Source organism: Lygodium microphyllum, chromosome 1 (assembly GCF_053477565.2).
Source record: "Lygodium microphyllum isolate KBCC chromosome 1, Lygodium_microphyllum_v1.1.10, whole genome shotgun sequence".
NCBI lineage: Eukaryota > Viridiplantae > Streptophyta > Polypodiopsida > Schizaeales > Lygodiaceae > Lygodium > Lygodium microphyllum.
In genome coordinates, this window is record NC_141135.1 from 34,706,827 (window position 1) to 34,731,982 (window position 25,156).

General features: G+C 41.9%; 1 protein-coding gene across 3 annotated transcripts; it reads right to left on the reverse strand.

Annotated features, from left to right (window-relative positions):
- Window positions 1-1,265: 1,265 nt before the first annotated feature.
- On the reverse strand, window positions 1,266-24,939 carry LOC148040990 (agamous-like MADS-box protein AGL66). 3 transcript variants are annotated; one of them, XM_087675367.1, is made up of 12 exons: window positions 24,373-24,939; window positions 8,766-8,825; window positions 8,645-8,663; window positions 8,459-8,523; window positions 8,310-8,331; window positions 8,152-8,213; window positions 4,834-4,921; window positions 4,592-4,645; window positions 4,388-4,515; window positions 3,954-4,263; window positions 3,738-3,864; window positions 1,266-1,856 (listed from the first exon to the last, which is right to left on the reverse strand). In XM_087675367.1, the coding sequence occupies exons 1-11, from the start codon at window positions 24,555-24,557 to the stop codon at window positions 3,751-3,753; spliced, it is 1,107 nt and encodes a 368-aa protein (XP_087531493.1). In that variant the 5' UTR covers window positions 24,558-24,939; the 3' UTR covers window positions 1,266-1,856; window positions 3,738-3,750. The 3 variants fall into 3 exon arrangements, with proteins under 3 accessions (XP_087531493.1, XP_087531488.1, XP_087531482.1); XM_087675362.1 differs by lacking the exon at window positions 1,266-1,856 and adding an exon at window positions 1,893-3,588; XM_087675356.1 differs by lacking the exon at window positions 1,266-1,856 and having other exon boundaries at window positions 1,900-3,864.
- Window positions 24,940-25,156: the final 217 nt, after the last annotated feature.

The window sequence follows — 25,156 nt, forward strand, 5'->3', positions numbered from 1 at the left end:
CTATGCTCTTGTGCTTTCAACGCAAGTTTGATAACACCTTGATTCATCAGGGAGTATAGTCAAGTCACCTTCACAAGTAGGCCATAGCTTGTGAAAAACTTCAATAGGCAATCTGATAGGGCTTGGGGATTTCCCACCTTTCTTACAAAGCACAACCTCCTTGATCTCAACTTGGGAGAAGGGCCTAGCCAAGCCTAGGGCCATATCCGTGCTAATGGGAGAAACCGCACCAATGAGGAAGCCATCTAATCTACAACTATAATCATGAGGGGTAGGTAGCTCAATCCCCACAGTGGCAACCGGGTGCTTTTGAAACACCTTAGTGATTAAGAGTACTCATCGATGATGGTGACTCCTTGTGGATTCTCAATGCTGATAATTGTCTCCTTCATTTGCTTATCCTTCAACCTAGAGAAAGAATTCATTAGGATGTCTCCAAGGACTTCCCATTGTCCATTCAGCTAAATCTTAGTGCCTTTAACTGCTTTATTCCAACACCCTTTAATGTAGGACTCCATGTCTCTGAGACATGTTTGAATGGTGTCATCCTTCAAGCAAGTGGCTAGGATGCCAAGCATGGCGTGGGGAAAGTTACTAGCCCTTTTGATGGTCACCCTCTTCTACACAGCTCTTGATCGGCCACACTCTTTGGCAACAACAACAAGGGCAACTTGACAATTCATCCACTTGGCTCCAAGGGTAACCTATGGGTCTCTCGCTTGCTCCCAAAGACAAGCTAGCTTCGTGGGGAAGGTTGAGTCGCTAAGAAAGGAGACATTTGCATGAAAGGCCGCAACTTCATCCAACGTTTTCAATAATTTGGGATTCCACCTAGCCACCACACAGCTTGCATGTCATAGAATCTATCAAGTCTGGCCGCTCTCCACATTGAGCATATGTGCTTGTTATGCCAAGTGAATTGAAGCTTCTCTCCTTTGAGTGCCAGAGAGGCCAGATCTTCAAGCTCGCATGCAACTTCAAAAGATCGCTAGACTACCCTGTCCTCGGAAAACATGGTTCCACTACCATACAATGAGTCTCCTCCTTCGATAGTCATATTCCAATCTCCACCAATAATAACATTCTTCCCATGCAGCTACCATCGCAAGAGTTGCCATTGCTCGATTCTAGAAGACGATACATTGGCTGCATAGACAGAGGCAACCAAAAATTGCTCACCAGCAACCTTGACTTGAACCCCAACACAACTACCATCTTCCGTAGTGAAACCCAAAAGGGGCTTGAGATCCTGTTTCACTTACATCAATGTGCCTTCTTTGCCTCTGACTGCTGCATCATAGGATGTCAGACAGTCCTTAACACATAAGGCCTCACATGCCTCGTGATTGAGTTCAATTTCTTGCAAAGCTAAAACTTAGGAGGTTTGAGCCTATTGATGATGTCGTAAGTTATCTAGTCACGGAGATCGAAGTACATGCCACGGGCATTCCATGAGCAAATTTCACCCTTGGGAAGAGAGTCGTCCTCTCCGAGTCATGCATCCAGTTCATCCAACATTTCGGGGGGCCATCGAAGGGGGCGTAGATGTTGCGATCCCCCAATGAGTTTCTAGCAAGCTTTTTAATAGAGGACTTGCAACTGGTCATCTTCTTGCCTGCATTTTTGTAGCCTGAAGCCTTAGGCTCCTCATTCTCCTTGTTTCCATTGATAGCTTTGTCCTTGCTACATTGCGCACCATCTTTCTGCGAGGTGCATCCCAACGAATCCTTCGGGTTCATCTTCTGGATCTCCATGGCAACAGCTTGCTGGTTTAAGTTCCCTAGCAAGCTGAGTTGCTTGGGCTCTTGGCCAAGACTGATTCAATTTCCCTTCCACCTCAATAGGCTTCCCGCTATCTGCATCAATGTTATCAGGATTAGCCTTATTAGGACAAGAGTACTCAAAATGCCCACTCACCTTGCAGTAATAGCATGCATCAAGGAAAGCTGAAAACTTAACACTGAGCACAACTCCATGCTGAGCACATCCTGCAAACATAGAAACTCCGGAGATTCATTGTGTCTATCCCAAGGGATGTAGACCCAACTACTAGGCTTGAGGAGGCCCCAAGAGGTGACAGGGAAGGGAGCGTAGAGGACCTTGCCAAGGGTGGAGGCAATGTCTGCAGCGTCTTCAGCCAGCCTGGTGACAAGTCAGTAAGTTCAATCTGAACTGGATGCTCATACATGAGGACCCATTTTGTGAAGGATGATGACCATGGGAGGGCATAGACAAGATTGCCCTTGTAGCCAATTGAGGTGAAAACCCAGTCACGTTTGGCCTTCGATCCCATCAGGGCCAGGAAGAACCCTTTGCTGACGAATTTGAACCGAATGAGGGTAGCCTTTACCTTGAAAGGTGACATCAAACCACCTAGAGAAGTCCTCCAAGGGAGGTCGTGGAGGACGACCAGAAAAAACATAGACATAGAGCCATGAGGGTGGCATAGTGCTTGTTGCAGATCCTTTCGTAGGAGTGTGAAAGTCACCTTGTGGACGCAGACCCCTTCCTGTGCCTTGGCCTTGTAGTGCACATTGTGTAGTTCCCAATTGATTCTCAACACTTTCCCAATATCCACCATATCCACTTCCCTATTGTAGAGTGCATGCTTGTAATCAAGGCTCAGGGGGAATCTCGGTTCGTTGGTGCTTCCCTACCAATCGGCATGCACGTTTGACTGGCAGATGGTGCATTGAATGCTCTTGAAGCATTCAATGGCGCCACTTCAGACCATGAAGGCCTGTCAGGTGCTAGTGCCACATCGTCCCATTCGTGTGCCATGTCGGCTGAGTCATCGTTATCGGCCTCTTCACAACCAAAATTTGCTTATCCAGTAAGCACCATCAAAATCAGAATCATCTGTATATCGAAACTTCAAAACGATCCATCTGATCAGACCTATGCTTCACAACTAAATCCCAACAAACCATCCACTTGTTGATATAAAACTTCAATAATCGACTTACAGTACATGGAATCCAGCCTGCATATAGCACGTAGGGAACAACAATTCATAACCAAATCTCCTTTTTGTTTGAACCCTAACCCAAAAATACCAGCACCTCAAATTCTTGAAAAAATCGCACATGTTAAAAATCCTTGAAGGCCTTTGCACTATGATGTCAATATAGTTTGGCCATGACATAGGCTTGCAACCTCTCCTCTACAATAACAAGATGTTTTATCTGAAATTCTTGAGCCATAGGGAACAAATGAATATTTCAATTCTCAGAAATCAACAGAAAAATCACTTGATCCTTAGAACAAAGGAAGCTCTAATTTTACGCATCTTTCTACACACCAATATATACATACTTCAGACAAAAACAAAACCCTAATATAGGAATGACTACTGTTATATATACTTGAAATGATGAGAGTAGTTTTATGGAGAGGATCAAAATGTCGCTGATAGGAATGGATTTGCTTCAAGACTAATTACTACCAGGAAATTGAATGTTCTCAACATCCTGATGTGTACAAAATTGAAGACTTGCGAGATGATAAGTCGGATATACTGTTTGTGGACTCCATATGCAAAAACTGATCGACAAAAATAACCATGGAGACTATATTGCTGATCTGCACCTGCAATTCAACCTTCAATGTTCTTCACAGTAAAGGCCAAAAGTTGACCAGAAATTTCTATCCAGGAAGATGTGCTCTTTCCTGTTTAAAGCCTCTTTTAAGCACTGCAACTTGAAAGAGGTAATGGGATGAAAACCAGGTTAATGTACCATTGAGGTCCATTCACGTCCATGTGTTGTATTCTCGAGTGGAAAGCCCAACCTCCGGATTGCTTTGAAGTCTGAAAAGATCTTGCTGCCTATGCAATGAGCAATCTCCTACTTCAAAGGTAGGTTGCTGTCACATGACAGGCAGCATGGAATGAACTTACAGTTGTCCAATATTTTTAAGAAAGAATGCTGTCAGTGCCAATGAAGTTAAATTACCTGCTGGAACAGAAACCTTGTCTGTTGCGCATTCATTGCATCCCCATTGTCTGAGACCTGATTTCTGCCTGATGTCCAATGCACTGGTAATCGGTTTGCACCCATCAGAGAGCTACTCAAAGTCGGGTTCTCTTCAGCATACGTGAGAGCATTGCTGCAGTCTGCTCCAAGCTCAATGCTCATTTTCTCTTTCTTATCATTAGACTGTTCTATTCTCTTGAATGCACTGAAAAAATTGTTGGTGCCTTCCAACTGCTTTCCATAAGGCATAATACCACTGGGCATACAATCTGAACCATTATTTGGGTCACTGTAAAACAAAGATACCGTATGACCTGACTTGAAACCAGAAGAAAGATCATGGACTGAATAAAACAGCTAGTCTGAGAGCTATGAAGTGAGGGCCTTATTATTGAAGCAAAATCTCTAGTCACCTTTGACCAAGCACTGAATTTGTTTCTGGCTGAAGAGCCAACACATTGTTTGATCTTTGGTCTGCTTCCCAAGTTGCTTGAGGTGCAGCATCTAAGACTGCCATATTTAGGAGACTTTCTGGATAAATCTGCAGCTAAAAAAGTTTGAGGCCATGATCCTGAATAACTAAATCAAGGAAGAGCACATCATAGTCCGAAAAGAACCTGCTGTGCTGGTTGGCTGTAAGGAACGACCTGATGGCTTGACTCCATTAGTTGCTGTTTTTACAACAACTGTTAGCCTCTCTTCCCTTGTTCAAAGTAGTCATTCAAGTGCGAATGAAAGTACGAAGTTTCAGAAGTTCCCAGGCACACAAGTGACAAAATAGCTTAACTTACATTTTAAACAACTGGCAGAATTCATATGTTTCTTATGAGAAAGCAGTATGAATAGAAATTTTACATACCCTTTGCAGCCGCAGCTCTTTTAGGCGACATTGCAATTTTTCCTCTAGCTCGTTTGCATCCTCTATTGTTTGGAATGATTCATATAATCTATGTACATAAACAATGCATGGTATAATGACATACTGAAAGAGTAACATGTTTGCTTCATTAAGCAAGACTATGTAAACCTTCTTCAATGATTCGGAGTGGGAATGATGGAAGCCCATGAATATCAGGCAGACTCGTGTCTTAACAAGGTTTTCCATCACATGTGCACACAAACATTTAAGGATGCATACAAGTCAAAGGGAGACTAAAGAAAATACACAAGGCCATACATGGCCCTTAAACAGATGCCTCATCCACCCTTATCTGAACTAGAAGTAAGATATATGCATGTGAGTTCCTGTAGCACAATCAGGTAGATACTCCTATAATATATATATCAAAGGAGCATTTGTATGACATACTCCTTTCTAACAAGGTCACTCTAAAGAACTATTTTAGCATCATTCTTAATATGTATAAGCAGTAGCAGTAGTAGCAACAACTACGTCTCTTCTAGCATCTAGTTATATTCCACTTGAAAAGAACCCTTCCTTCTCAGAGAGGTCAATAAATAATGTGATTTAGCACTAATTACAATGAGCATAAAATTCACATAAACTGAAAATGCAAATGTTACGACTTGAACTTGGACATTGGATGCCCGATTGGCCCCAAAACTAGTGCCCCATGTGGTATTTCTTTAACTTTATTGTTAAAGGTTGAAGTACACTGAGATCTAGCCTGATCTCCTTCAATCTTCAATACATCTTGCTTCCATAGCAACCAACAAACCTTCAAACCAATTTACCCCTTCGTTTGCTTAGGGATTGGCCTTCAAGCTGCTCCTTGGATGACAAATTTTGCTCCAAACTTAATGTTGGCTAGCTGGCCTCTTGAAATTCTCTGAAATCTCCATATTTCAACTTTTGAATTTCAAGTACTAGGCCCTAAATTCTGAGGACTCTTCCAAGGGTGGCTGGTAAACCCCAATTTCTGCTATAAATTAGGCTTTAGCAACAGAAATTTTTCAATTGCACTTGAATTTGGTTGAGATCTCGAGGGAAGCTATGAATTAGCTTAGAGAAAGGAGAGGAAGCTAGACATATAGAAATTTAAGAGTTTCATCTCCGAAATTGGTTGAAATTTGATGTTGTCCTACTGTGAATGATTGATTTACTACAGCCCATTCTCAACATTCTAATACAAACTTATGATATGGCCTTTACTTAGCAAATCAGACCTACGACTATGTATACATGTGACTTGTGAATCCACAGCTGATTGAATTCATTTTTTCAGTTTTTTTAAAATATAGCAACTCAACCAAAGTCTTCTCCATCTCCACCAGCTCAAGTATCATCAGCTACTATCCTTGGCTCCAACAGGCGCACTTGCACAATAGTACGAGGCCATCATGGCCAACTTTTCTGCAGTGACTATTATTTTCTGCTCCTGCAAATTCTTGTGTGAGCTGGTGGGACCTAATAGAGGCTGAACGACCTATTTTCTTCACATCTGTCTACTGGTAACCCAGCTTTTTCTGCTCATCATGCTTGTTTGAAGCTGCTCCGGCCTTTGAGGAGTATCCTGATTCCTCTTGCAGTCACATACCTGTTTGACGCCATTGACCTTGCATTTTGGTGGCTGGTCTGCTCTTGATTACGAACACAATTCAGCCTTGAGAGGGCTCACATATGTTAAGTTGTAGTGTTTCTTCAAGACATTCTCTTCATCGTTTGATCCAATCTCTTGCATGCTTTCTATGTCTGAGCTGTGTGCTTAAACTGTTGTCAGGTAATTGCCCTACGTACTTCTCTCAACCTCTTCAGTTCTCTATCCATTTTATCATTCAATGGCTCATTCTTGTATTAGCACTAATGATAAGCTCAACTTTCCTTGACTATCTAACTTGGGAGTGTTGTTACGAAAGTTTGGTTTGTGCAGAAGTGACTTTGGTACCTTATTTCGGGTTCAGCTCCTTGTCCTCAAAGACCTCCTCTACATCTGGTTGGGAAGAAAACAGATGATACCAAAGCATGCAGAGATACATGCAGGCCTCATCCACATTTAGGTGTGGTGGACCCTAAACGTGGCTTTCTACGTGCACTGATCAAAATCTAATGGATTTTGGATCCTCAAGCTGGTTTGCCTTTCCAATTCATGATGGGAGTGTTTGATAAAGAGAGGGGTTTGCTTCTAGTCTGTTCTCACATGAGGGGAAACCTTTGGCATTTTGCTCAAAGATGGGGAATCCATTGACATGTTTTATACAAGGCATTTTGCTCAAAGGTGGGGAATCCATTGACATGTTTTATACAAGGCTAGTTCATGACAAGCATCAAGATTCAGCTATTTCTACTCTCTATGATAATGGAATTGACATTGGCATTACTGTCTTTTTGAGGCACCATGGTGGTGGCTTTATCGCCCAATGGCAACTGCTCGAGCATCTAGGATCCACTATGATTATTATTCTTCTAGTACTACGATGTTACAAGTTTCTAGCAGATCTTTGCTCTAGTAGCATACATGGTGATGCTTCCTAGGGGCTTCTTGTTCCCCGTCATCCTATATTCCATTATACTTGTCACCCATGATCTGAGAGAGAGTTTGCTTTAGGCAGTTCATGCATTTTATTGGCTTGTATTATTCGGAGACTTGAGTTGGTGCTATTTATGGAAGCTAGGTAGCACAATTCTACTTGAGGCAGCCGTAATTTTTTGCAGTCTAAACTGGCCTACCTGTCATAAAGTGGCAACCCTTTACTGCCTATATATTGTGTGCTCCTCTCCTCCTCCAATACCTCATCGTTGCATTCTTTATTGCTTCCGTCATGTATCTCAATCTTGCACATGACACGCCCAGAAATATGCAGGCTGCCTAAGAGGCCTTACAGATTCACACTTTAAATATGGCATCTTAAGCACTTAACACAATATCAAGCATCTGCTCCTTATGGCTGTATAAAAATTCATTGATATTACAGGATGAACCTGAAAAAGATTCCACATCCGACCTCTATAAAGCTCATATATTTCAGGTGCAGTGAATGTTCGTATAGTCTTACAGTGTTAGCAGACTAGATTTTCTTCAGGGTTGGAGTCTTCCCTACATTCTATATCCTATCATTTTCAATAAGAAAAGAAAGAGATTTCAGGCCCTCAGAATAAAGTTTCCCATGCTGCAGTTTGTCTTGTACATCTACATTTTCCCAGCCAACATTAACAAAATAAGATATCTTGCCACCAGAAACTTCAAAATCAAAATTATTAGACAATTACAAACCATACCTCAATCTTTGTTGCAAGTTATAGTAGTACACCTGAAGATCTTGCAAATGGTGGTGCAGACTCTGTTGAAGTCAACCAATGAAAGAGAAGTTATTGACTATCAAATGCAAAGACGTTCGAAGATCTCAAGACTGTAGAATGAGGACATAGTACAGCACCTCAAGACTAGGTGTTGGTGCACTGCATTGATGACCCAAATGTGAAACCAAAACAAATGGAAAAACACATTAGAATGCACAAAAAACATCACAATTTTTCATGTGAAAAGAACTAAGAAATCGTGTATAAAAATACAATGAGACTTCACATTTGACGTGTATATTCCTCAACATTAACCTCATGATCGAGCTTCTTGAACACACGTTTGAGTTGCTGCAGAGAAACAATAATATTAGACAATGCAAACAATCAATACAGTCAAGTAATGTGCATGCAAATGAGCCCTCCAAATTTAAAATTGACATTGATCTGAGGTCTAATCCCTCTAGTTTACCTCCAAAGCTTCAACTTTCCTGCAAACATCACAAATTCAATGAGGCCTTATAAAGTCTAGCACTATGATATTAAAAACCATTTACAAAACAGTAAAAATAGATCTCTGATTGTTAAGACACCTTTTGGCCCTCTCTTGAGGTGCTAGATTTGCAAATCTCATTATGACATCCTCTGGAGGGCTGCCAACAAAAAGAGATTTACACAAGCCAGGCAATTAAGTCATGATATAAGAATAGGATTTCTTACTCCTGCACAAGGAATTGACTTAGCCTGATTCAAAAATGTCAGACTAAGCCCTAACATAAATGACAATATCCTCACATGTATTTTTTAAAATGAAGCAAGGTTTAGTTGAAGACTGAATTTAAAATATCTCAAAAGCAATAGAAATCAGCAAAGGCCTACTCAGTGATTAGGATTATGGTACCCTTCCACATGCAAATGGAGTCAAAGATGAGAACTAAATTCTCCTCCTATTGAACCCACATGCTACACTACCTCAAAGCATTCACAATGGAATTAGCATGACCGACAATGCAATTAGATCTTGGTTACATTTGCAATCAACTTAGTTTGGGCCTCCTTTCGATGCTACCCTTCTAGATGCAAGTAATGTGTAAAAGAAAAAATTTACAACCTCCACATATTCAGCCAACGTGTTACACCAATTCCAAGCATTCATGATGGTATTGGCATGGCAAAGACAATACTTAGATCTTGGTTAGACTTGCAGTCAACTTAGTTTGATGCTTTATTGACCACCCTTACCCCCCTTGCAACTAGATGATAGTTTTGTGTATATACTACAACAACATGGAAGCATAGATGCAGTCAAAACATACGCTTTCATAGGCACAACTATGATTGCATTTTTAGGTGTGTTTATGCACACGTTCCTTCTGCATTTTTAATGTCTATGTAAACGTGCATATAAATGTGATTTAAACAGCAATAAGACATTCAAACCCATCAACAATTCATTCTAATTTCCAATGACTTATCAAAAGAAAAAGGAGAAGGGAAAGGCAAGAAGCCCATCTCTGACTCAACTAGGAGCCCTAGTGAGGGAGTAGTGAGGATGACCAGAAAGCTTTGAGAGAACTACTCCAAGGCACATGAGGATAAAAGGGAACCGTTCAGTTTGAATCCTCCTAGATCAAGAGAGAATACCAAGGTTGCTGGGAACAATACACCCACTATCAAGAGAAGGATTGCATCCAAAAGGAAGAGAGGACCCAAGGTGCACAGTTAGAAGCATTGACGGAGAACTAGCACCAAGCTACAAAATGGGTTCCCAAAGCATTGCTACATGGTCAGGTGTTTTATGTAGGAAATCATTAGATTTAGTTGCCCACCCCACCCGCACAGCCTCAACCCCATTGACCTGGCAAGTTGAGACATGAGCACACATGCAAGACTTATCATATTGGAGAGCTATCACAAAGAGCAAGGTACATTTTATTCTTCTTCTTGTCAAGGCAAGAAACATCATTCACACTTTCTACTTCTTCACAACAAGGTATAATTTTTTATTCTTTCTCCTCTTGTCAAGAACACAAAATTGTATATCCTCTCTCAAAAACACAGCCATTCAAGCGACTTCTTTCATCTCAATGACGAGATAGTATTTTAGTCTTCTGAAGAAGAAGACAAAAAAACACACACACATCTAATCTATTTTTGTGTTCTCAAGAGTACAACGATTTAAAAGAAAAAGTAAAATGTAACCAAGCTCAAGAAAAAGGTATTTTCTTTGTCCCCTTCTGTCTATTTAAATGAGTATATTTTTAAAGTTATTGTTACTCTTTTGCTTGTATTCTATTCTGTCAAATTATTGTTATTCTGTAGGGGCTCTATGTAAAGCATTCTGCAGCAATACCTTTATAAGCACACTGCACATGTAAAGGTTCACCTTGTTAGATATGATCAATGCCCCACCCTCATTAGGTGCTACCAATGATCCATGGTGCTCAAAGTTGTAAGGCCCCCATTATGAGGAGAAGCCAAATGTGAGCCCGGACATTGGTTGAGTCCTGACTTGTATATCAGATGAGGTCTATGTGACCGGATGGCAAAAAGGTGACTGTTGTGGGTCTAATCTTTGGGTTAGACGGAGTGGTTAAGCTGGTAGCAACTCGAGGCACATTGCATTGAGTTGCGTGGTAAGGGAGTTAAAAGGGGCCCCTATTGTGGGGTCCGGGGGCCGCGGAAGCGGCCCCTGGCTGGGGGGTCCCAGGGGGGCCAGCGGCCCCCCTGGCGGGGGTCCGGGGGCAGCGCCCCCGGCCCGTGGTAAAGGGAATATTCCCTGGAATATTCCCTGGCCGACTAGTGGAGGCTCATATGGTAGGTCGGTCAGCAGGCCGACCTAACGACCTTCGCGGGCTATAAAAGCTAAACCCCTTCGCAGCCATCTCACACTCATCTTTCACCCAGTCAGAGTTGTTGTTCCAGCTAGCCTTAAGCTCTTCACCTATCTTCTGTCTAGATCGCCATCTAAGCTTCATTCATTGGAAGCGCACGGGTGGACAGAGCCATCTTTGTATCAGTTGTTTGGAGTTAAAGAATTTTACTGATTCTCCTCTTATCTGTTGTGTACTCTCTATCTCTTTCTCAGATTCTGTTCGCTGCGCCGTGTAATATTTTTACATGGTATCAGAGCCCAGGGGGCTCTAGAGATCGGAGAGCGTGCAAGAGGCAAAGGCTTCAACAGCAAAGAGAAACGATGTCGACTCCGGGAAGCAGTTCTGGCGCATCAGGAAGCGGTGCAGGAGGTGGTGCTGCTGTACCGGCTATTCAAACACTGAGGATTCGTCCACCAACCTTCAGCGAAGGCAAGTTAGATGGTACAAACTACACCTTGTGGAAGTTCAAAATTACTACTATCCTTGATTCTTATGAGCTTCTGGAGACTGTGCTGGGGACTGACGCAGAACCACAGCCTACCCCCGACCCATCAAATCCTAGTGTGATGATTCCTCCGAATGCAGATCTTCTACGAGCTTGGAAACGAAGGAATGCAGATGCATTGTGTGCCTTAGTTACAAGCTGTTCTGACAGTGTTTTGACTCTGATTCAGCATACAACCAAAGCGTCAGAGGCTTGGAATGTACTAAGGAGTCAGTATGAAACACGAAACCAAACAAGGATTCAAAACTTGGAGAATCAACTAGCAGCGGAGAAGTTTGCTGAAGGAGAGACGGTTGAAGCATTCATCACTCGGATTAAGAATCTGCGCGACCAGATGGCTGGCGCTGGGATACAAAAGACTAGCGAAGAGCTAGCTCGGAGGTGTCTTCGGATTTGTCCACAAAAGTTTGATGGACTAGTAACTGCCCTTAATACTCAGGTGAGACCTCAAGCTTTGACTTTTGAGGAGTTTTGTGCATTATTAATGGAGGAGGAGTTGAGGCTGAAAGCCCGAGAAGGAAGCAACAATGGAGATGCTGCATTCTCTGCCAATGCAAAAGGCAAAGGTGTTTCCTCCACCAAAAATGATGGTGACAAAAAGAAAAAGGGCGGCAAGAAGAAGTTTCAAGGAGAGTGCTTCTACTGTAAGAAGAAAGGACATGCAATTGCAGATTGTCGTGTCAAGAAGGCAGATGAAAAGAATGGTACCCTTAAAACTAAAGGGAAAGAGACAGCCAATACGGCTGAAGCAGAGTTGGAATTATTCATGGCGACCATTGAGGAAGTGTGCTCCTCGGCGCAAGAAGAATCTACCACTGACTCTTGGGTGTTGGATAGTGGGGCCTCCCGTCACATGACCAACAAGAAAGGTCTATACAGTTCTATGCAGCCTCTACAAGAATCCATCACTGTGACGGTTGGAAATGATGCTAAATGCCCTGCTGCGGGCACAGGTACTATTTCTTTTGTTGCTGCAAATGGTGAAGTCAAAAAGCTTTCAAATGTGTTGTATGTTCCCGAAATCAGGAGAAATCTCTTATCAGTTGCTGCCATAACTGATCTTGGTCATGAAGTGAGGTTCAAGAAGACAGGTGCAGAAATTATTGATAGTGCTGGCACAATTGTTGGCAAAGGAGAAAGAAGGAACAACCTGTATGAGCTAAGTGCTCTTACAGCCACCGCTGGAGTGGGCACAAGTAAGCTTTGGCATGAAAGGTTTGGACACATCGGATTTGCAGTATTGAAGGAGATGCAAAAGCAAGGTATGGTTGCTCACCTACCTACAATAACTGAATTGAAGGAACCATGTGAAGCTTGTATGATGGGCAAGCAACAGAGAAAGGCATTTCCACAAGAAAGCAAGAATAGAGCACATGCTCCTCTAGAGTTGGTGCATGCTGACTTGTGTGGTAAGATGCCTACACAGGCCTTGGGGGGATCTTCTTATTTTATGTTGATTGTCGACGACTACAGTAGGAAGATGTGGGTGTACTTCCTTCGTGATAAGGCTCAAGCTTTTGGTAAGTTTAAAGAATGGCTAATACTTGTTGAGAATGAAACAGGGAAAAGTGTGAAGAAATTTAGAACAGATGGTGGTGGTGAGTTCAACTCAAAGGAGTTTGAAGGCTTTTGCAAGAGCAAAGGGATCAAGCGTCAATTGACGACGCCTCACACACCTCAGCAGAATGGTGTTGTGGAACGCAGGAATCGTACCATTGTGGAGATGGCAAGATGCATGCTAAAGGGCAAGGGATTGCCTAACCATTTTTGGGCTGAAGCTGTTAATACTGCAGTCTACATTCTAAATCGGAGCTACACAAAGGCTCTCAAGGGAAAAACACCTCATGAGGCTTACACTGGTAAGAAACCATCTGTTTCACATTTCAGAATTTTTGGATGTGAATGTTATGCACATGTTCCAGATGAGAAGAGAAACAAGTTACAACCAAAAAGCAGAAAATGTATCTTCTTGGGTTATAGTGATGAGCAGAAGGCTTACAAGTTATATGACCAAGAGGCAAAGAAGATCATCGCGAGCCGTGATGTGGTGTTCAAGGAGGAGCCGCATACAGTGGAGGAGGAGAAGGCAAGGTCTTCCACTTTATCATCAAGCGAAGAAGTAGTCCACTATGAACCTGTCCCGAGAGCTATCCCTATCCTTAAGGAGGAGGAAGCATCATCTTCAGATGATGAGGAAAAAGTTCACCAACCTGACATCACCCCACCGGAAAAGCCATTGCCGCGCTGGGTGAAGCAGCTCTATGACCACAATAATCCTATGCCTGCATCTGTTGAGGAGAAGGCAGATGGACCAAGGAGGTCTCAGAGAATAGAGGAGCAAAGGAGGGCTTCTGCTCACATAGTCAACATGGCCTTGATGGTTGAGATTATGAGAGAAGTAAAGGAGCCAACTGACTTAGAAGAAGCACTTGCAGATCCATCATGGAAGGCTGCTATGCAGGCGGAGTATGACAGCATAATGAAGAATGACACTTGGGAGCTAGTGGATCGGCCAGCAAAGCGGAAGATTATTGGCACCAAGTGGATCTGGAAGGTAAAGTACAAGGCTGATGGTACCTTAGAAAAGTACAAAGCTAGACTGGTTGCCCAAGGATTTTCACAAGTTGAAGGGTTTGATTTTCAAGAGTCATTTGCCCCAACTGCCAGAATGACCACTATTCGCACAGTACTTGCAGTGGCTGCCCACAAGAAGTGGCCAGTGTACCAAATGGATGTTAAGTCAGCGTTCTTAAATGGTGACCTCAAGGAGGAGGTGTACGTGGCTCAGCCACCAGGGTTTGAGGCTCCCCATTCTGAGAACAAAGTGTGTAAACTAAAGAAGGCATTGTATGGGCTGAAACAAGCCCCCAGAGCATGGTACCAACGGATAGATAGGTTCTTTTTAAACCTAAACTTCAAAAGATGTGCCTCAGATGCTAACTTGTATGTTTACAGGGATGGTAAAAAGTCTGTAGTGATTGTCCTATATGTGGACGACCTTCTTATTACAGGTGACTATGAAGATATGATCAACCAAACTCGAAAGGCTTTGAGTTTTGAGTTTGAAATGACAGACTTGGGCTTGCTGCACTATTGTTTGGGGATTGAAGTCTGGCAAGAGCCAGGAAAGATCTTCATCTCTCAGAAGAAGTATGCATGGGAGATCTTGAAGGCATTTGGCATGACCGAGTGCAAGGAGATAGCTACACCTATGGAGGTGAATGTAAAGTTATCCGTTGAGGATACATCAGCACTAGCAGACATTGGGAGGTATAGGAGGTTGGTCGGCAGTCTAATCTACTTGTGTAACACCAGACCAGATATCAGTTTTGCTGTTGGTGTTTTGAGCAGGTTCTCAAACAAACCTCATGAGAGTCATTGGAAAGCTGGGATGCGGGTGCTCAGATACTTGAAGAAAACTCTTGACTATGGTATCACATACAGTTTCGGAACTTCTCTTGTGGGGAACTGTGACTCAGATTGGGCAGGAGACATTGATTCCAGGAAGTCAGTTTCTGGTTATTGTTTCTCTTTGGGTTCAGGAATTTTCTCTTGGATTAGTAAGAAGCAACCAACAGTGGCATTGTCTTCTACCGAAGCAGAGTACAAGGCAGCTTGTTTTGCTGCATGTGAGGCCGTATGGTTGAGAAGGATTCTATGGCATATGGGAGTGCAGGATGAAGAACCAACTGTGCTGAGATGTGACAATCAGAGTTGCATCGCCATTGCCAAAAATCCAGTGTTTCATGCACGCACCAAACATATAGAGATCCAGTATCACTATGTGCGTGATTTGATGGAGGATGGGATAGTGGAATTGGTCTACTGTCCAACAGAGGAGAATGGAGCAGATATCTTCACCAAAGCACTTACGAAGGATCTGCTTCAAGTTCATCTTCAGAGACTCGGCATTGGGCCGAGGAGATAGTTCACCTATGGGTGGACATTGAGGGGGGGTGTTAGATATGATCAATGCCCCACCCTCATTAGGTGCTACCAATGATCCATGGTGCTCAAAGTTGTAAGGCCCCCATTATGAGGAGAAGCCAAATGTGAGCCCGGACATTGGTTGAGTCCTGACTTGTATATCAGATGAGGTCTATGTGACCGGATGGCAAAAAGGTGACTGTTGTGGGTCTAATCTTTGGGTTAGACGGAGTGGTTAAGCTGGTAGCAACTCGAGGCACATTGCATTGAGTTGCGTGGTAAGGGAGTTAAAAGGGGCCCCTATTGTGGGGTCCGGGGGCCGCGGAAGCGGCCCCTGGCTGGGGGGTCCCAGGGGGGCCAGCGGCCCCCCTGGCGGGGGTCCGGGGGCAGCGCCCCCGGCCCGATGGTAAAGGGAATATTCCCTGGAATATTCCCTGGCCGACTAGTGGAGGCTCATATGGTAGGTCGGTCAGCAGGCCGACCTAACGACCTTCGCGGGCTATAAAAGCTAAACCCCTTCGCAGCCATCTCACACTCATCTTTCACCCAGTCAGAGTTGTTGTTCCAGCTAGCCTTAAGCTCTTCACCTATCTTCTGTCTAGATCGCCATCTAAGCTTCATTCATTGGAAGCGCACGGGTGGACAGAGCCATCTTTGTATCAGTTGTTTGGAGTTAAAGAATTTTACTGATTCTCCTCTTATCTGTTGTGTACTCTCTATCTCTTTCTCAGATTCTGTTCGCTGCGCCGTGTAATATTTTACACACCTGTAGTACAATTAGTTGTGTTTATAAATGTGTTTGTAAATGCAGCTGTGAAATACTATACTTTGTAGTTGGCGTAGGTACTATAATCTATAGCGCTGCAAGTATTTTGCAGTTGTTCTTACTATAGGTCTCTATGCAAAGTCTGAAAAATAAATGCATTGTTAAGCACACTGTGAAATGTTCAGTTAAACTTTGTTTGCCCAATCACTAGTGTAGGTGATTGCAAAGGATTAGTTCTAGTGTGATTTTAAGTGTGTTTTTTTTATATAAAAGAAAGTTTTGAAGTTTGAAAGATGCCTCAAAGGTGTACCCAAGGTTTGAACTCACACACCCAGGTGCTCAAACCACTTCAGCTACAACCCCACTGGCAACTTAGGGTCTAGTTAATGTCTACTCGGTAACATAAAGCTACTTTTTAGGGTATAGTTTATGTCGTTTTTTTTTCCCATTATTTTTGTTTGGATTTTATATACAAATGGAGCAGCATAGGCCCCTCTACATTGTAGCAGGCATTCTCATTTGCACCAGAATCGCCTATACATTCAGTGAGGTACTATAAATAAGGGTCAAGGGCAGCGCAAGAGGCAGCAATATCGATGTAGAGCATGTTGCCCTTACACCCAATGACACATACCTCATCATGAGGAGATCCTCATGCTCCTCCACAACACATTTCTTGTTGGAGAGTGAGCCCCATGCACATTAGCAAGACATGCATATCTATGATCATACCTCTCCCCCAAGCACTTCCACTTGTACATATCCTAGATTAAGTACTGGATAAGTGCATGATGCACTAATGTAGTTGTAATGCATAACCAAAATATATTCTCTCTTTTTATAATTTAAATCCCACCTCTACTTTTTTGTAAGTGCATGATGCACTAGTCCGTGTACATATCCCATTATTGAATGAACTTGTACCAATGTAATGTTTAAGACCAATGTTGAGGCACCAAATCTATTTATTAAATAAGATTGCAATTACTTAGTTTGTTGTTACATATTTACAAGAACAAGAAACAAGGAGCTGCTGGTTGCTTGGTTGGTGCTCAAAATGGAGTTACAATGTTGTAACCAGCAAGTCCCTAGTTTCTTTTATAGCAAAAAACATTGTGTCTATAAGCACGTTTATACTCGCACTTAATACCTACAAATTCAACATGATTATAGGCATAGATCTATTAACGTGTGTACAATGCACGTTTAATACCTACAAACTTAACATGATTATAGGTGTGGGTCTATTGATGTGCATACAAATGTGCTACAAACACATCTGCAAGATTTTTCCTTAGCTCATAGAATGCATAAATTTAACCTATCAACTAAGCCTATTTCCTTGTGGTAATAGTTCATAATCTAGGTTAATTGTTAGTTTGTGGATATGGGGTAAATCTCAATCTTCTTTTATTACCATTGTTATAAGCCAAATGTTATGAACAATCTGCGTACTATTTCTTGTTCTAGAATAGAGTTTATAAAAATGTTGCCCATTGATACCATAGTACCACTACTACTAGACTGCCTTCCAAGAAAGTAAATAGAGTAGACTCTCTCTCTCTCTCTCTAAAAAAAAAAAAGCAAAGGGATAGTTGAATAAAAGAATGATTAGAGATATAAGAGGCCAAACAACCAACATGCAAAAACTATATGCACAAATAAAAAGAAAACCAAAAGAAGTCGCCGAGGTGCTAGCATTCTCTCTCTCTCAATATTGCTGAACTTTAAAATATTTATTATTTATTATTTAAAGGTTTGTTTCGTTGACTTCTAAACCAAGGAGAAAATCCCCAATCTATGTGGCTCAAGGAGGAGAGTGTTGAGAAACCACTTCTTCAGTTCACACACTTCATTTAGGGTTTCGCACTGACAGCCCCAAAAAGGGCTAGTGTCCACATTCTAGCCACTTTTTCAATGGGCTCCCACCCAATGGTGTGCTACCCTAGACAGCTTATGCCTATAAATAGAAAGTCACTTCATTCATTCTTCACCACCCCACACCACTCTTCAAACATCCTTTACCCCTCTTCCTTCATCATCAATCGCCCTTCCCTTCTCTCCCCAGCCCCTTCCACTGCCCTCACACCCCTTCAAGAGGACATTGCGGTTTGTGGCTCGTGGCTGCCTTCACCCTTCCTCTTCTGCTTCAGGCGCCATGTTCCAAGATCAGGCCTTATGTTTGGAGCATCTTCCACCTGGTGTCACCATCATTTGCTTGGCGTCAGTAACCTTCTCCATCAAGCTCCACCTTCACATGCGTTTTTCAGTGTGGAGATCTTCTCCTTGCCTGGCATCACCGTCTCTAGCTTGGCGTCGACATCCTAGCCTCTAGCAATAATCTACATCATCAAGCCTCAGTGATTTCATCACTCATCTATCACAGGGGCTACTAGGACATGCATTTTTGCAACTTGGCTTCTCCTCCATCACCTAGCATCACTTGTCTATCACAGGGGCTGCTGGGACTTGCATTTTTGTAGCCTGGCTTCTCCATCACCTAATGTCACTCGTTTGTCATAGAGGTTGTTGAGACCTACGTTTTTGCAGCCCAACTCATCCTCTATCATTTGGCGTCATCATTATCCACTTGGCATCACTCTAGGATTTGCATTTAGTTGCCCAGGTCACTCGCTGAGAACAAAGGATTGCTGTTCGCTCCGATTTGCTCCTTCAACAAAGCTGTCCTTCACCTTTCAATGATTACTTCAATAGCCCACTGCCTAAAAGATTGCATTTCACTCCCTTCACTGTGCAGATTTCCCACAAGTGTTGCCACCTGATTCAGACAAGGCAGTGCACTTATCTTTTGAGCTTCAGCTCCGATGTATCAGCTTTTCTTCTCATAGCATGATTCAGTGCATCGTCACCATGTTCTTTTGTTTTTGAGTTTCTCTTCTCTCTCTGTCTTTCTCGTATACACTCTATGTTACTCCCCGTAAACCCTACTTTTACACCGTCGCTTATTTTGACATGGCATCAAAGCATACCTATTATTTTTTATGGAGAGGTCTAGTATTCAAAAAAAAATGACTTTTTTAAAAGGTGGTTTAATATTTATTATTTATTATTTAAAGGTTTGCTTGGTTGACTCCCAAACCAAGGAGATAACCTCCGAGCGTGTTGGCACAAGGAGGAGAGGTTTGATATTCAAAACATAGAGGGTTTTTTTGGAAATGTGATTTAATAATTAAAAAGGGAAAGGTGAGTTTTTGAAAAGTTGGGATGTTGCTCTTCTCTCTCTCTCTCTCTCAATTTCTTTTCTACTTGAAGATACGAGATGAAATGATACTTTAATGGTTGAATACATGCATGCAATGTATGCATACTCTAAGAATACCCACAAATGCACATATACTATAAAAAGAAAGATGAATATTCTTTATTAAATGCTATTTTAATGGTTAGACATGTGCATGTAATATGTGTATATTCTAGAAACTGGCACAAATGTATATATACTATAAAAACACACAATATATATATGTGTGTACACGTGCATATATACAAACACATGCACACATATGTACAAACGCATGTACACGTGCATACATGTACACTCATGTATACTCGTGTATGTGCAAACACATACACTCATGTACGCACATATACACGCATGCTCATATACATGTAAACATATAGACGAGAAAATGGAGGAAGGGAGACTAGAAAAATCAATGAGAAAGAGAGAGAACTATAAAAGAGAAAAAAGAGAAAATAAAGAACAAAAGAGAGAATGGATACAAACTTATAAAACATACACATGCATGTTTTCATGCATACACACACACACTTGCACACATACATGCATGCATACACACCTACACACATGCATGCATGCATACACATAAAACTTATAAAACATGCACATGCATGTTTTCATGCATACACACATATACCTGCACACATACATGCATGCATACACATATACATACACATGCACACACATGAGTTGAAAAAATATGAGGCAGATGACTCCAAAAAAACAAAGAAAGAATACGAGAGAAAAATAACGAGGGAGACACAGGGTATACACTTATGAGACCACACAAATGGAAACACATGTATTAAACACACAAATGCATATACCTGCATGCATACACACCCATGCACATGTACACACATTCATACACAAGATGCATACACGAGGTGAAAAAGGATAAGAGACAAGGGACTGGAGGCAAAAAAGAAAGGTGACGAGAGAAAAATGATGAGGGAGAGAGAGGGGATACACATTTATAAGGCCGCATAAATAAAGACATGTATTAAACACACGCATACATGTATATACATGCATGCACACGCACACGCACACACATATATAGAGAGAGATAAGGAGATCAGAGAGAAAAAAAAGAGACCTAAGCTTATGAGACCAAACAAATGGAAACATATATATAAATCACACACATGCATATATGGTTGGCTTCTTTGTGATTCAACTACCCATGAGCCTTCTAGTCACATGAAACATACATTAGGATGCGAAAACCCCTAATTGTTATTGACACTAGTCCTTCAAACCCTAGACTGAAAGAACATTGGCATGAAGCTCTGGAAGAATCTAGATGCGGAGCACCTATTACTAATATTTACAAATGGCCTTATTATCAAAAACAAAAGCCATGGGAAACATTGTTGAATTACTAAGTTTTGATAGCAAAAGGCTACTAGTAGAAGGAAGGCACACATTGAAATATGGTCACAAAGGATAAGCGGAATGGATAATCTCCATCCATGAAGCATCAACATTTCACAAGGTCTTCATAGAATAGGCTTAGGAGGTATGAATGCATTATAGTGAGCCTATTCTAGGCTAGTGGTCACCTTGAGCTACTAACTAATTAGTCAATCCCTTATTATCCACCTTTCTTACATCATCTAGGGCTTTATGGAACAAATGTCACTAGCCACTTAACTAGCATGAAAGTCAAACAAGTGAGTCTCTAATGGCACCTCCTTGCCTTTTCAGACAAGCTTGTGGCTGAGAGTTCATGCATGTTTTGAGCTTGATCAGTGCCAATTGCTATATATATATATATATATATATCATGTTTTCCATTGAGCCCACCACCATTGCTCAATCATTGCTGCCAGCCATTAAGAAACACTTTTCTAGTTAGTTTTTTTGCACATCAATTCACCATCTCATTCCTCAACCAGCCAGTGTGCCAGTTTGCTGCAGCCTGCTGCTGTGTTTTAATAGTCCTATTCAGCACCCAAGCTACATGGATAGCCTGATGCCAGCATTTCAGTCTGCATTCTCAAGTCCTGGCTTATAATACACTTCATGCAATTGGCACGTGTGTTCCTCTGCAAGTCACCTACTAGAGATATTGCTCATTGCTGTCACTGGTGCGTTTTTGGTACAGTTAGTCCTGTCTGCATCATGTCCATGATTGCATGATCAGCATACCTCTTCAGCACTATCCCAAGTCAAGCTCCAATAGTGTACAGTACTGTCCAGCTCAAGACCGAGTGTTCAGGCTGTTACTGTCCACTGTAGTTGACTGGCTGCTCCAGTCATTGTCCCCAGTTCTCCAGCAGGTACCGTAAAGGAAATACCTTTTTCTTGTCAAGTGTTTTTTTTTTTTTGGTTTTTTAATATTAGTTGTCTTTTCCTATCTTTTGTTCTTGCTTTTTTTTTTTGGTGGTGTGTGGGTGTGCGCGTGTTAGGTAGGGGTAGTAGGAGGGTTTCTTTCAGTTGGTATTAGAATCCCATGCATTGTTCGAGTACTTCCTACCCTACGCTTTTTTAATTCAGTTGTATTATTCTAAATAGCATTGGAAGCAAGTCACTACAGAGACCTAGATTGTCCATCAAGTTTCCGCATGTCATAGGATGACACCTTTATTCAACCACTACGGCCATGGATGCCTCTATTTGAATCAAATAAAAAAGTACTTTTTGTCCTCTGGATAATACCTAACGCCTTCATGGCATTTTACCCACCAAATGTGGGTTGCAACATGCCACAAAAGTCTATATAACCCCACATCTACTTGGCCACTGATCAAAAAATATAGCCAAGGAAAATATGACCCCTCCCCTCTCTCTCTCTCTCTCTGTGTCTGTTGGTGTGTCCATTATATAATCAAATGGCCTCCTTGGTGCTAAGGCACTCATTTTTATCAACTCAAATATCAAATATTGAATGTTATTCCTGTTGCTAGGTGATCATACAGATGGAGAAATTAGACTTCAGATCTACATGTGTTCAACCTACCAACCAAGTTACGATACCCTCAAGGCTCAAACGCCACATTGAGGGGACAACGTTTTTCTCACCTCCCATCGGTGTCTTCTTGATAGCTCCATATTTCTTGGCATGACCAATTTTTCCCAACATTTTTTTCCTATGGCTTTATTGATTCTTGAAGCTGGTGTCCTCAATCATCTGAAAGAAAGGTTATTATTTCAAGAATAAGTATTATCATATTTTTAAAACCTAATGCATCTCTTCCATTCCAGCCTAGGTAACTACTTGGCCATTACATTGGTGGCACACATGGATGCCAAAACATTGTCTTTTTCTAGGATATTATAAATAGGAGTCATGGAATGTCATGTATATGACCCAAGTGTCAGCATGCTATTTATGACTTATGGGCTGTTTTGTATGGGAGCATGTGGACTAATAATGGTACTTGCTGATGGAAGCCTTGGTCCATAAGAAGGCATGTTGTCTGAGGCTGGAATACATAGTGAGCAACAATCCAGTTATGGAGGCAGCAAGCACTGGCATGTTCAAGAATCATCATGACCATGTGAACTTATGGAGAAAAAATGAACAGGCTGGTAATGTGGCCATGGCGAGAGAGCGAAGAGATGAAAAATTACTTTAGATATTGTTACCTATATGAACTAATTGTCTTGTACATGGAAATAGAGCATAGATATCGTACTCTAATATTCGAGGGAAACATACACATGATAATCTGAAGAAAGAAAGAGAAAACAAACGCTCCTAGTCCAATATTCTTGGAGGTGACATGGACTCTATTGAACGATGTGGATCCGACGGTCTTCTAGTGGCAACATGGGCACTTGCCAAAGGTTATTTGGTCTTCATCAACATAAAATTGGACAACATTGTCCTTGTGAGCATAGGTGTTCACACGTGCATGTTCAGAGGTGTGGGGTTTGAAAAAAGAAGGGCTTGCTTCATCCTACAGCCTGCTCAACTTGCACAAAAGCCTCCTCAAAATTGTCCAAGAAGGGATAAATATGCTCTCAAAAACGAACAGTCTCACTTACAATTTTTCAAAAACATGAAGAGAAACCCATTTCAAATATCAAAATTCCTGCTCAATGGGAAAAAATAAGAATTTACTTCTAGGTCCAGAGAAAATATTTTCCAAACCCTAAACAGACTCGATCTAAATATGTTTGACCTTAGAAATACTAAAAATCTATCAATGAGCCTATAGGACTGTGATTGAATCTATCCAGAGCAGCGACTCAGTGTTCCTCCTTCACATAACGTGAGAACATGACTTTTTAGTATCTCACATGTTTCTGTCACACACCCTAAGTATCCAATGCCACTTACCACAGCACTTGCCCACGGAGAGAGAGAGAGAGAGAGAGAGAGAGAGAGAGAGAGAGAGAGAGAGAGAGAAGCTTTACTAGCATTTATTTAATCGCACTAATAGCAACACAGGTCTGATCCACTCATATGTGCCTATTGGACTAAGTATTATGCAAAACAGTTTGTCTACCGGTCTGTGTGTGTGTGTGTGTGTCTCTGCGAGCATGCACACACCGATGCAAAACCAAATATTACTCCAGTATTCATTAGGCCGAAAAAAGTGCTTACATCTGATGACGTTAGACATGCACTCATGCGCTGGAGACAGGTTACTGTAAGTAATACTATTAGTAACGATTTTAATCATACTGGCATTATAGCTACAGAAGACACCCAGACAGATTGTATTGATATTAATACTGATGTTACAGATGAGAAAGAGGTCCATGCAAAAAACGTAACAAGGGGAAATCACAGGAGTTGTGAGTTATTATCTTATTTAAGCTACTGATTGACGGTGCAGAAGTGGAAACGAAGGAAAAAAGAAATGTGCATGTCAACATATTATCAAGAACAGCAGTCTGTGGTACTGACCTTCTGGTCCCATTGATCCAGCTCAATTTGCCAGCGGGGGAGAACAAGATGAGAAGGATATCGATGTCGCAGAGCGTGGCGAGCTCCTTGGCCTTCTTCTCGAGGCCCGATCGGCGCTTGCTGTAGGTAACCTGCTTGCCATTCGGGGTCTCAATCCGCTTGATGGCAAGCTTCACTCTGCCCATTATTATTAGACTAATATATTGCCACCCACAACAACAAGTGAACAGAACTACAGAAATAGGGGTAATTATGATAACATCAACTCTGACAATAATAGGGTTTCGTCTTCAACAGATGATAATAGGATGCTGACAATAATAGGGTTTTTCTCCTTTCTCAAAACTACTGCAACAAGGAAGAGAACAGAAGACAGGGAAGAGGAGAACTTAGAAGACTATGGATGATAATAATAGGGTTTCTTAAAATCCCTCTCTTCCTTTTGATGGCGAGCTCATGATGATGATGATTGCTGTATGCTTTTTGCGGGAAGGGGGGCCTCGCAGCAAAGACAACAGTCGATCGAGAAATACATCTTGTGTTGCGTTGATGATAATGACGAATGGGGGGAGGGAAGGAGAGCTGGGCGTCGCAAAGTTTGCCGGATTCAGTGGTATGACAGATTCTTCACGTGTTGTAGGGCCCACAGCTTGCCAAGTTAGGCAACCTTTGGCATACCTCGCATGCGCTCATGCACACGCTTGTTCCCTCGAGACGCTCTTTTCCTCTCGAGCACAGGTGCTTAGACATTTTCCCATGTGAGAAAAGGGGCTCTTTTGCTTTG